The sequence below is a fragment of the Micromys minutus genome (genome assembly GCF_963924665.1).
Source record: "Micromys minutus genome assembly, chromosome: 1".
In the NCBI taxonomy this organism is placed as follows: Eukaryota; Metazoa; Chordata; class Mammalia; order Rodentia; family Muridae; genus Micromys; species Micromys minutus.
In genome coordinates, this window is record NC_137969.1 from 86,929,966 (window position 1) to 86,942,905 (window position 12,940).

The following is a 12,940-nucleotide window of genomic DNA, read 5'->3' on the forward strand; positions in this document are numbered from 1 at the left end:
CTGGGGGAAGTATCTAGCCTGAGGCAGAGGGGGCAGGTGGTAGGGTGGAGGAGGGGAGCTTCTGCTTGTCCTATTGGTAATTGTCCTTAGCTTGGTGGAGGTGGGCTGGGAGTACAGAGAGGTCTTCTACAAGCGATAGCTGCAGCTCTGTAGACAAAGATAAAATAAAATAAAAAACAAACAAACAAACAAAAAAAACCTAACAGTTCCTCCCACTTTTGAGGACTCCTCCCTTCCCCTCCAGCCAGCATCTACCCTGCTGCTGAACACAGTCTCTTAGGGAGGCAGAAACCAGAAAGTTTGACTGTGCTTATTCCACGCTGCCCCCTGATTAGGGTGTTGGGCTGAAGGGAAGCATGTAGACACCCCTCAGGGATGGGAAAGCACAGTTTGAGGTGTGGGAACACCAGAACTGGTTCAGGGGTCCAGGGCCTGCAACGAGGCCAGGGCCACGGGATTCTCTGACTCTTAGACGTCAAGGCACTGCTGGGAGTCACAGAAGAGCAGAGAAGGGGGGGGGTACAGGCTGAGAGAAGTGTCTAGCCTGAGGCAGAGGGGGCAGGTGGTAGGGTAAAGGAGGGGAGCTTCTGTTTGTCCTATTGGTAATTGTCCTTAGCTTGGTGGAGTTGGGCTGGGAGTACAGAGAGGCCTTCTACAGGCGATAGCTGCAGCTCTGTAGACAAAGACCTTCTACACGTTCCCCATGGAGGTGGTAGATGAAAGAGATAGTTCATGGTTCTAAACTGTTTATTCGCTGTTCATGGTGGAAAATGGATGCATCCCTAACCATACCCACTTCTCAGGGTGGACCTGAGGTTAAATACCTTTTGCATCATGGGATGCCTGGGAAGTGAAGCTTATTGGCTAAGCCCTCAGGGTTTCTAGGTACCTCATTAGCATGGAGAACTCTGTTTTGCACCTACCTGACCACAGGTCACATTTCTTTATGTGAAGAGTGTGTCCTGTGTTCCAGGCCAGAAATTTAGCAGGGAGCAGGGCGTCGCTTAAGTCTCGGGTGTATGTCCACAGAGTCTCTGGGGCTCAACCTGCTCTCCCTTACCAAGTTTCCTGGCAGCTTTACCATCCAACACTCTCCCATGCTTGAGGACCTTCTCTCACTCTTAGAAGTTCCACTCACGCTTTTTCAATGCTTTATTTTCTTTTAATAATCCGTAATAAAACCTTATTCTAGCCAGACAATAGTGGTGCACACCTTCAATCCCATCACTCAGGAGGCAGAGCAGGCAGATATCTGTGAGTTTGAGGACAGCCTCATTTATGGAGCAAGTTCTAGGACTACCAGGGATACACAGAGAAACCCTGTCTCAAAAGGCCTTATTCTGCCTTCTTCCTCTTCTTCTTCTTCTTCTTCTTCTTCTTCTTCTTCTTCTTCTTCTTCTTCTTCTTCTTCTTCTTCTTCTTCTTCTTCTTCTTCTTCTTCTTCTTCTTCTTCTTCTTCTTCTTCTCCTCCTCCTCCTCCTCCTCCTCCTTTTCTTCCTCCTTCTCCTCCTCCTCCTTCTTCTTCCTCTCCTTCTTCTCTTCTTCCTCCTCCTCAGAGTTTGTATCTTTATCATTTGCTGGCATGAAAGAATGAGCCATTAAATCAGTTTGATCTTAGATGAGTGTTCAGTACCAAGGTCCTTGGATCATACAAAACTGGACCATGTCCTGTCACCCTTCATCACCTGGTCTACAAGCTGCTAGTTCTGAAACTAATTCACAAAAAGTCAAATTCCAAAACAAAACATACCCTAATATTATTTGCTACATATGTAAAAAATTTAAAGCAGTAGCAGAATATTTGACATTCGCTAGCATCTTCTTTCAATATATGAGTGTTTCAAAAAGATGAAAAACTATTTGGATGATTAAGTTACTTCTTATATTGAATTAATAATAGTTCCTTCAACACCACATCTCTGTACTAGCAGAGAAGGGGAAACTTATCCCAGTCTAGAGTAGAAGGGAGTCTATGGTTTCTTGGTTCTCATTTAACTTAGAAAATTTGTGTTCTCTAAACATTTTTGTCTGGTTCAAATTATATCTCAAAGGCAATACCTTCAAGGAAAGTCCCAGGTACTTGACCTTGGAATGGACAGCTCAATTCTGTCTCTGTTTTTCCTTCCCAGACATAAGTAAAATGTCTTTTAAGGATCTCTCCTTTAAGAATCCAAAGTTGGCCATAGAAAAAATGAGTGAAGACTACAAAATATACTGTGAAAGGGCACCTACAGCAGGCAAGTATTTAAGGTTAGAGGTAAAGCAAGTGTGTTTTCTAAATCTAAGAATTCCCGGACTCCAGACGCCTAAGCCAAAAGAGGAACCCTCTCCTTTTTGCAAAGAGATAGTACTAATGCAAATAAAAGGCAATTATAAATAATTGAAGATGACAACGATTAAGATAATTGATTTATTCCTTATTATCTAATAGGCCTTTTAAATAATGTGCCTTCATCTTCTGCCAGGTTTCTTGGAGTCGAAAATTTTTGTTGTTTCCTATCGGAGTGTAGAATTTGTGGGGAAATGTTAGGATGGATTCTTTGAGTGAGGAAAGCATCCAGGCTTTCTCAGAACTCTTCAGATACCAAGGGAGACTCAGAAGTTACAGTGGTCTTTTAGAGTTGGCCCTATAAAGGAAAGGTTACCTGGGCTGTTGTACTGTCATCTTGACCCAGATGAAATGCGTTTGCCCCTGGGGAATGGAGTGCAGATACAACATTCTGTTGGGTCAGTTTCCCTTGGTTCAGGTACCAGGGGGAGCAGTGAACTATCTGTAGTCTATACTACTAGGACAATACGTGCTTTGGTCCTAAAGGGAAGGTGCAAGCAGCACCCACTTGCTTCTTATAGAGCCCAGAGTATCTTGCAACAGCATTTCCAGAGATCGGGTTGGTATCTTGGAGAAATTATTCTAGGAAGGAAATCACACCACTACAATGTATATGGAGAGAAAGGCTTCTTTCCTCCCTCTGCTCCCCATACTGGGATCCCCTCCCTCTCAGCTGGCACCTCTGCTGTTCTTGGGGAGTCTACCAGACAGAACAACTCTCGTCCCTGATGTATATGGAATCCACATTGTCACGAGTTCTCTGGTTATTGCTGCGTTCTTCACTTGATGATGTATCCTAACATTGGGCTGAGAAGTACCAAAGAGCATCAAGAACATTGTTCCTTTATCCTAATATCCCCCAGTGTTGGGCTTGTTCTAATTTTCTCCTTTTCCACATTTATTCTTCCCTTCTCTGATAATGAAAAAAAAACTCATTCCTACTATCTTAAATACATTTTTATAATCCTGTCATGAGAGTAATTTGTCTTCGCCACCATCTCTTTGTCTCATACATGCTTTTCCTCCCTCTCCTGGTTTTCAGTGGTTGGCACCAGTGTCTCCATGTATGAGCAACTCCTTATTTTTGCTAGAACTCCATGGCTACATTCAGACTGACTCTTTAAGGGAAAACATTCCTCATCCTGCTCTCTTAAGTTGACCTAAACTAGCAGAAATAAGGGACCCAAACTATGAGGTACTGAGTGGGAAGAATGAGAAATAAAATGAGGACAGGGGTGAGGAATAAAAAAGATGTGAAAAAAAGGGACCCCAAGGTCTTTCACCAGCTGATGACTTATGCCAATTGATTTGCAGGGGTAAAATCATCTGACAATGTTGGCAAAGAGAGTACCTCACACCTCACAACTGCCTGAAGACTGATAATCAAAGTCCATGGGGAAGAATTGGGTCCCCGGAAACCACAGCCTTGGCTCCTACAAGGCACTGCCTCCAGCCTAGAACTAGTTGTTGTCTTTCATGGGAGCCTCTGAGAACGTCTTAGGCCTGTCAGCCTCTCTACATCTAATAGTTTATGTTAGGCCATCACTACATGTAGTTGCTCTTCCTGCCACTGAGGCACCAGCAACCACCCTCAACCTGGTTATCACTTCCTAGAAATGTGTTCCTCGTCCTTGGTAGGGGCCTTGTCTATTCCCTGTATGGGTTCTCTCTTCATCGTGCTTGGACTTTCTTACATTGCATGTGATGATCCCTTAACATGGATGTGATGGTTTGTATATTCTTGACCCAGGGGTGGTACTATTTGGGGGGGTGGCCTTGTTGGAGTAGGTGTATCACTGTGGACATGGACTTTAAGACCCTATTCCCAGTTGACTGGAAGCCAATATCTGGCTAGCAGTATTCAGACGAAGATGGAGAATTTTTAGGCTGCCTGGATGCTCCCATGTTTTCTCCTTGATGATAATAGATTGAACCCTGAATCTGGAATCAGCCCTTATAATGTTGTAAATGTTGTCCTTATAAGAGATACCATACCTTTGGTCATGGTATCTGTTCATAGCAGTAAAACCCTAAAACAATGGCTAGCCTCAATTTGCTCAGGTTATGACATCCTATGCAGGCCCAGATCTAGGGGGATTATTATTTCCATTCTATTGAATCTTCTTGGTTTAGGCAGATTGTTGGTCCATGTCATTTTGCTTTCTTTCCTTTAATACAGGCATTTCTTGTCAGCCCACTTAAACCCCTTACACTTGGCCAGCCTTTTATGGTGTCGTTCTCTTTCTGCTTCAGTTCTGAATTCTCCAGCTAAGAGGACCTTCTCCGTAAGGATTCTCTGTTCACCATGGTTGGGCTTCTGAGCTCAGTGCAAGGAAGCTGCCTACAGGGAAATTATTCTTACTCTGTCCAGGATCTAGTTCTCTGGATCACTGTGGCTCATTCCTCTTTTTGGTACTAGCATTTATCTGCCTTGTTCTTGATTTTCCTCCTAATAAATTTACAATTTAATTGTTAAGAATATGAATAAGGGCTGGAGAGATGGCTGATGGGTGAAGAGCCACTCTTTCAGAGGAGGTGGGTTCCATTCTCAGCTCTCATATTGCCTCTCACGACTGTAACGCTAGTTCCAGTGGATTTGACACCCTCTTCTGGCTCCCGTGGGCACTGAACACACCTGGTGCACATATATCCATTCAGGCAAAACACTCATACACATAAATAAAAATCAATAAATCATTTTATAAAATAATACAAAGTCATAACTTAAGATTTTAGAGTTTCTTTAAGTGTTTCACTTGCATCTATGATTATTTGGGGACATAGTATTTATTCTGATTTTATCTAGGTAATTCCAACTGGTCATTCATATTCTCACAGCCCTGCTTAGACCAAAGAAATGATAGAGTTAGCCTGTCAATTTCCAAACAACCCCATTATAAGTAAACACTTTAGGGGCTGGAGAAATGACTTTTAAGTAGATCTGTGTGTTCAGTAGACCCACAGAACTGGACCTTATCCAGGACTCCATCGAAATACTACTTCTGATAAGCACCCTCTTCAATGAGGGTCTGTGATGGCATTCTGAGTATCCAGGCAACAGTTCTGTCTGGATATCACCTTTCTATACACGGAAAGTCTCCTTTCCAGCGGTCATAAAATGCCTGATAGAATCAAATCATAAGGGTTTGTTTGACTTTTAGTCCAGGTAGAACCAAAGTAGGAACTTGAGGGGAAAAAATCATGCCCACAGTCAAAGAGTAAAGAATCTTTCTCTTTGTTTTGCATATTGAAGGAGTGTCCAATTTCTTAAGCTTCTCTCATTTACAAAATTGTCAGTTATCTTAAGAAAAATAGTGTGGGAGTTTTTTCTATTTTTCAAGTCCTAAACTTTTTTTTATGCTCGCCGTGGCTTAAACACTGAAAATTATTGTTTCAACGTGTTCTTCCCATGTTTAACATCTTTTTCTTATCTCCATGTTTTAACTGAATTTTTGTAGGTTTATTTGTGGCTTCGAAGTGTGTTTTGTTTTAATCCAGTATTGTTTAAGTGTTTAGCCTTAGGAAAGATTATTGCTTATACAGCTTGATGGGGTTTGTTTTTCTCTTTTATATCAAGACTTCTTCAGTTTGAATTTCATTTTTCAATCAATTCAGTTGCATTTATTTAGAACCTATGAACATACCTATTGTTTTTAATAATTGTATATGCTGCCTATCACAGAAATATTTTCAAATCACACACAAAAACCCTGCATGTGCACATTCTATTCACTATGAATCCTAAGCCATTGACTGTATAACTAGATTATGTTCTGATTTTGAACAGTGAGATGATGCTATGTGTGCCCTTGATGATCTTATAGTCAGTGGTTTTCTTCTATAAAAATAGAGAGGTTAGCCTCAAACTCACTTTATAACCAATAATGATGTTGACCTTCAGCTCCCCTGCTTCCACTTTGGAAATGCTAGAATTACAGGCAAGGCCATCATGCTGTGCAAGTGATTGAACCCAGGGTTTGATGAATGCTAGATAAGCACTCTGTCAACTAAACAACATCTCAAACCCTCAAAGAGTTTTGATGAGTGTGAAATCCATAAAATCTTTTCAAAAATATTTAAGTACATTTCTTCAAATAATTGGTCTAAAGCACATCACAGAGCAAGGCACCTGTTCTGAGTTATGTATAGATTGCTAGAATCCCATTGCAATGGAAGCCACATCCTTAGGGGGAAAAATGGTTTTAGTTAAAGCAAGAAGTCAAGTGGAGCGACTTTAAGATGAGGTCAATAAGTACTACCTGAAGATCCAGCTATTCCACTTCTGGGCATATACCCCAGAGACACTCCAATATACAACAAAGATACATGCACCACAATGTTCATAGCAGCTCTATTTATAATAGCCAGAAGGTGGAAAGAACCCAGATGTCCTTCAGTAGATGAATGGATACAAAAATTGTGGTACATCTACACAATAGAGTACTACTCAGCCATCAGAAACAATGACTTAACCAAATTCTTAAGAAAATGGTTGCATCTAGAGAATATCATCCTGAGTGAGATAACCCAGTCACAAAAGAACAGACATAATATGCAGTCACTGATAGTGGGATGCTAACCCCAGAGGTTCGGACTGCCCCAGAAACAACTCACAGACAGTGTGAAGTTCAAGAAAAAAAACAAAACAAAACAAAACAAAACAAAACAAAAAAACCCGTCATGCTCAATCCTTACACACCAAGAAAACGTTGACTAATTCCGGGTTACATCCTGTTTTACATGTACTTTTTGCTCATTGTAACTAGTAAAACCTTAATGCAGAGTATCAAACCTTAAAAAAAAAAAAAAAGCCAAGCACTGACACAATTGTATTTGTATACATTTATGCAAAAATGTTTAGACTTTTTTCTTTTATCTTTGTTTTTTTTAAATAAAGTTTAAAAAAAATAAAAAAAAAGATGAGGTCAATAGTCTTAAGTTCAGTGGCTACAAAGTAAAACCCATACATAGCAAGTAGAAGTGCTTTCCAAGGAAACAACCAGCACGTCAACAAAGACAGGACACCATATGCATTATGGCTGTATGAAAGAATTAGATGGGAAGATAGGTAACATCTTATCTTCAGTAAGATAAAGTGACTGTGCCTTACTGTACCTTAGTTTACATCAGTAAGAAGTACACTGCACTTGGTTTCAACAGTCTTTCAGGAAGATGGGCTTTAGGCATAATGGCCAGCATCTCCAAGGAGGGCTGCCAATGGCCTGATGGCCAGTATCTCTAAGGAAGCTGAGCTCTAGGTCTGATGGCCAATATGCATAGTTAATACACCTTGATCTGATGTCAGTGTCCAGGTGTCTAATGGCCTAACATAGTAGTTGTGAGTAGTGCCTGATAAATGTCTCTTCCCATTATCTCTTTACCCTTACATAACTCTGTGGTCTTTCTCAGATTTTACAGTGGAAATTGTCAAGAAACCAAAATCATCACACTCACAAAGGAAAATATCCATTGTCAAAAAATCTACCTTAAGGAAGCCTTCTATGAGACCAAGGTAAGAAGGTGGATCTGGCTACAGCAGTGTCTATAGGAATAAACTTCATTTCTGTGTGGAGGTTCCCAGACCTTTTTCTGTAGGTCATATGCATATGAACAGGACACTCTACATGTTGTTTATTTTATACAGTACTGTTAACAGATATTACAGAATAACTTCTTCAAACTTAAACTATAACAGGCAACTTTTAAAATTTGTATGTATTTATATACCTGCATGAGTGTGTGTGCATGCACACACACACACACCCCACATGCAACAGATAGACCACTTTTGTAAGTCTTATGTAGGTCACTACTGATGTCATGGGTGCACAGGGGCAAAAGCCATGTCACACCAAAATTACAGTGTTTTACAGCATTCCTTATTCTGTAATAATATTCTGTAACCTCCTACCTTCTGAGATGTTTCCTGGGCCTTGGAGAGGGTTGATGTAGGGGTCCTATTTCAGGTTGAGCACTCAGCAGTCATTTTTTTTCTGAATGCTTTGACCAATTATGAATCTCCACATTAACTATCACTGTCATGGACCCCCTTGTATGCTAACCTGCATAGGTCTACTGTCTTCCATACTGTAGATGAAGCAAGTTTTCCTTAATCCTGCCCTCTTTCTAGGCTCTCTCTCTCTCTCTCTCTCTCTCTCTCTCTCTCTCTCTCTCTCTCTCTCTCTCTCTCTCTCTCTCTCTCTCTCCCCTGTCATTGCTGTAAGTAGTACATGGGGACTTTAGGTCCCATACTACTATTATAGACTCTGGTTTCTTACTTCATGTCTCTCTACTTTCTAAATAGTCTAAGAGTCCATCACTGCTAAGAAAAGATTTTGTGACATTTTCCACATAGGCACAAATGCCACTTAGACATAAAAGGTTCTCTGAGTGTTACCTCTGCTCTAATTACCTGCTCTGAAATCGTATTTCCAGAGAGCATGGCCAATACTACCTGCTACTTTTTAGTGCTTTATCCCATAAGCATGCTTCCTCCATTTTTGGCTATAATTTTCTCTTAGGCCAATTTATTCATTTTACTTCATTTCTGTCTAATTGCTAGCTACATGAACAGTTCATCTCTAGAGTATGAAAACATAGTAGTGTATAAAAAGATAATCAAATACCCAGAAAACACTTTGTATATTAAAATAAATGCCCAGAGAAATGCTTCTGTTTCTGTAGCATTCATCAAAGACTGTGAATCTTCTGTCTGTTGTAAACACTCTGAATAAATGTTCCTCTTCTTGGATAACGGAAAATATTTCCTGATATGCAATCAGCTATCCCTCTTTATGCTCTAGTCTGTACCAGTCACTGTTCTCTACTCAGACTACAGAAATAGTTCCAACTTAGTTGAGCTTGGGTAATAAAAAGTCTTTTCTAAATCATGTGAGTTATACAGCCCATGACTTAAGATCACAACTAAGGTCAGAGATATGACACATGCGGTTCCTCTAGCGTGTCTCTAGTTCTCACTCAGTGTAGTTATTATTGAGACATACTATGTCTTGGCCATCTAATGATGTTGATGATGGTGCTACTATAATACAATACGCATCATAGTAATAAGACAGTTCTTGTCTTTTTCTATTTTTTGTTTGCTTTTGTTTTGTTTTTTAAAGATTAATTTATTATCTATAAGTACACTGTAGCTGTCTGCAGACACACCAGAAAAGGGCATTCAGATCTCATGACAGATGGCTGTGAACCACCATGTGGTTGCTGGGATTTGAACTCAGGATCTTGTTTTGTTTTGTTTTTAAGACTTGATGGAGCTCTGGCTGTCTTGCCTCAGCCTCTCAAGTACTAGGATTAAATACTTGCACCACCACACCCAGTGGTTCCTGCCCTTAATCTAAGACATAAACTCAGAAAAATACAAAACTGACTTATAAGGGTTATGATTAAGTTTTTTCTGATTCCTATGGGTATACAGTAGAAAAGAAAAAAAAAAGAGTGTGAATTAAGAAAAGTTAGACTCTAGGAAGAATCCTAAAGTGCATTGAGGGGCTCCACTTCACAGAAAAGAGACCATGTGTGGAAGCCCAGACAGAACAAGAATGAACCCAGTTAGTCATTTTTCTTGGCTTATTATAAGGCCTTAAAACTATAATTAAAAACAAAAAGAACAGGGCCTTGAGAGATGGATCAGTGGTTCAGAGGAGATGTTGCTTTTGCAGAGGATCTGAGTTTTGTTCCCAGTAGGAAGGATTAAATTCAACAACTTAATGTAATAATCTTCTACAAATGCCCAGATCTCTAAAAGCTGATTCAAAGACAACCCTGAAAGTGTTGGTAAGTCTATAGAAACAACAACAAAATTGAAAAAGAAGTGATAAAAATTGAGTCTCCTTCAAGCAACATCAAAAAGTAGCATTTTCCAGATATAATGCTGCACATCTTTAATCCCAGCACTCGGGAGGCAGAGGCAGGCAGGTCTCCCAGGCCCAGAAACTACACTGTAACTCGTGTTCTGTTCCATTCCCTACTCAGAGCCGTCTCTACGGTTACTATCCTTCCCCCTCTATGAACAACACAACGCTCTGTTTTCCAGGAACATAACAGAAATCCTCCTAAACAATGCACACCTGGAGTACTTCAGAGAGTTCCTCAGAGACCGGAAGTCTGAAAACCCATTGCAGTTCCTGATAGCCGTGCAGAAGATCATGATGGAGACCAGTGAGAAGGCTTATAAGACGGCTTTGGAAAATATAACCAAGACTTATCTCCAGGCCAAGGTCCCTGCTGGTGTGCCTCCCTTTTGATTCTCCCTTCGGTTTCTTGGGAGGAAAAGTGTGGGAAGTACCATCAGAACCGCTAGCGAGAGCCGAAGAGGGGAATAGCCACACGGGGGCAATATTGAGACACCGAGGGTGAATGTGAGAACAATTCTGAGCCCAAAGCTGTAACATTGGTGAAAGCCACCAAAAGTGAGATACATTCAAATGCATGCTCTTTAGTCTCCTTTATTGTTGGGAATCTAACTTTAATCCCAGTAAGGTAGGAATAAGTAGCTGCGTTTTTCTAAACAAAGTACAACGCATTGAAGTTAGCTAGCTTATTCCATTTAATGTAAATTCCAATTACTTAATCATCAAAATGACTAGCCTGGGGCTAGCTATAAGCAAATAGGTGGGGCTCTCCCTCTCCAGAAGAAGAATTAAGCTGGGGAATAATCTGTTAGACGACCATTTATAAATGCTGTCTTGTTTTCCTGTCTAAGGTGGTGGTAAATTTGACCTGTGGAAATACAATTTAGCTGGAGATTGCAAATAAAGTTTAGCTTGTAACTCTAGCAAAAGGAGGTGAGGGTACAATGCCCTTCTAAAGCTGTAGAGCTGCGCTTCCCGTTTGACGCTGGGGAACAGGCAGAGTTTACGTAGGCAGAAAAGGGCTCATTAGTTTGGCATTTTTACTTCTTTGCTTGGTTTTGTTTTGTTTATCCAAGACAAGCATAGAATACAAAAAAAAAAAAAAAGTGCAAAAGTGACAAGTCTCTCTTATTTGTCTGTATGTTTTAAAACAGGGTCTTTCTATATATTGCAAACTGGCCTGAAACTCAACTGTGTAGCCCAGACTGGCCTTGAACTCTCAAACTTCCTGCATCTACCTGCCATTTGCTAGGATGTACAGAAATGCCCCCAGCTCAGCATACCAGTTTGTAAGTTCAATTCCAATGCATTAATAATAAACTCAGAATTACCCTTATTGCATTGATATCATATTAATGCAATTATTTTTTAATCTTTTATTAGATGCTTTCTGTATTAACATTTTAAATGTTATTCCCTTCCCCACCCCACTTCCATCCCCCCTCCCCCTCCACATGTGTCTTCACGAAGGTGCATTCACTCCTAATCACCCTCTTCACCCCATTGCCATGGCATTCCCTATCATTGGAAAAATGTGCCCTCCCTGGACCAAAAGCCTCTTCTCACATTGATTCTGGACACTGCTATCTTCAGCTCCATATGCAACTGAAGCCGTGGGTCTCTCAATGTGTGCTCAGTGGTGGTGTTTTAGTCCATGGGAGTTGTGAAGGGTTGATAATGGTGTTCTTCCCATGAGGTTGCAACCCCTTTCGGCTCCTTCAGTCTTTCTTTAGCACCTTCATTGGGGTCCCATGTTCAGACAATGGTTAGCTGCAAACATGCTCAGCTATATCTGTATGACTCCGGCAGAGCTCCTGAGGAGACATCTTTATCTGGTTCCTGCCAATAAGTACTTCTTGACATCAGCAGTAGTGCTTGGGTTTGGTGGCTGCATGTGGAGGTAGATCGGTAAGGTAGCCTCTGAATGATCTTTTCTGCAATCCCTGTTCCTCTATTTGACCTTGTGTTTCCTCTCCTGAGTGTTTTATTCTCCCTTCTAAGAAGAACTGAGGCACTCATAATTCTGGCCTTTCTTCTTTTTTAGTTTTATAAGATCTGTGAGTTGTTTCTTGGGTACTCAGAGCTTTTTGGGCTAGTGTCTGCTTATCAGTGAGTACATACTATGAATTTTCTCTTATGACTGGGTTACCTCACTCAGGACAATAGCTTCTAGTTCCATCCATTAGCCTAGGAATTTCATGAAGTCATTGTTTCTAATAGCTGAGTAGTACTCCATTGTGTAAATGTACCACATTTTCTGTATCCTTTGCTCTGTTGAAGAACATCTGGGTTCTTTCCAGCTTCTGGCTATTATAAGGCTGCTATGAACATGGAGGAGCATGTGTCATTATTATATGTTGGAGCATCTCTTGGCTATATTCCCAAGAGTGGTATTCTTCAGGTAGTATCATGTCCAACTTTCTGAGAAATCACCAGACTGATTTTCAGAGTTGTTGTACCAGCTTACAATCCCACCAACAAAAGAGGAATGTTCCTCTTTCTCCACATTCTTACCAGCATCTGCTGTCACCTGAGTTTTTGATCTTAGCCATTCTAACTGGTGTGAGGTGTTAGGGTTGTTTTGATTTGCATTTACCTGAACACTAGGGATGGTAAGCATTTCTTTAGGTGCTTCTCAGCCATTAGGTATTTCTCAGTTGAATATTCTTTGTTTAGCTCTGTACCCCATTTCTTAATGTGGTTGTTTGATTCTCTGGAGTCTAACTTCTTGAGTTCT

At 40.7% G+C, this 12,940-nt stretch overlaps 1 protein-coding gene across 1 annotated transcript in view; it reads left to right on the forward strand.

Annotated features, from left to right (window-relative positions):
* Nucleotides 1-12,940, forward strand: part of RGSL1 (regulator of G protein signaling like 1) — a gene marked incomplete at both ends in the record, with an annotated part of 53,875 nt that overhangs the window by 24,100 nt on the left and 16,835 nt on the right. The window contains 3 exon segments of the mRNA XM_080933332.1: nt 2,130-2,237; nt 7,739-7,841; nt 10,386-10,579. Of these exon segments, the coding sequence (XP_080789458.1) occupies nt 2,130-2,237; nt 7,739-7,841; nt 10,386-10,579 (405 nt within the window).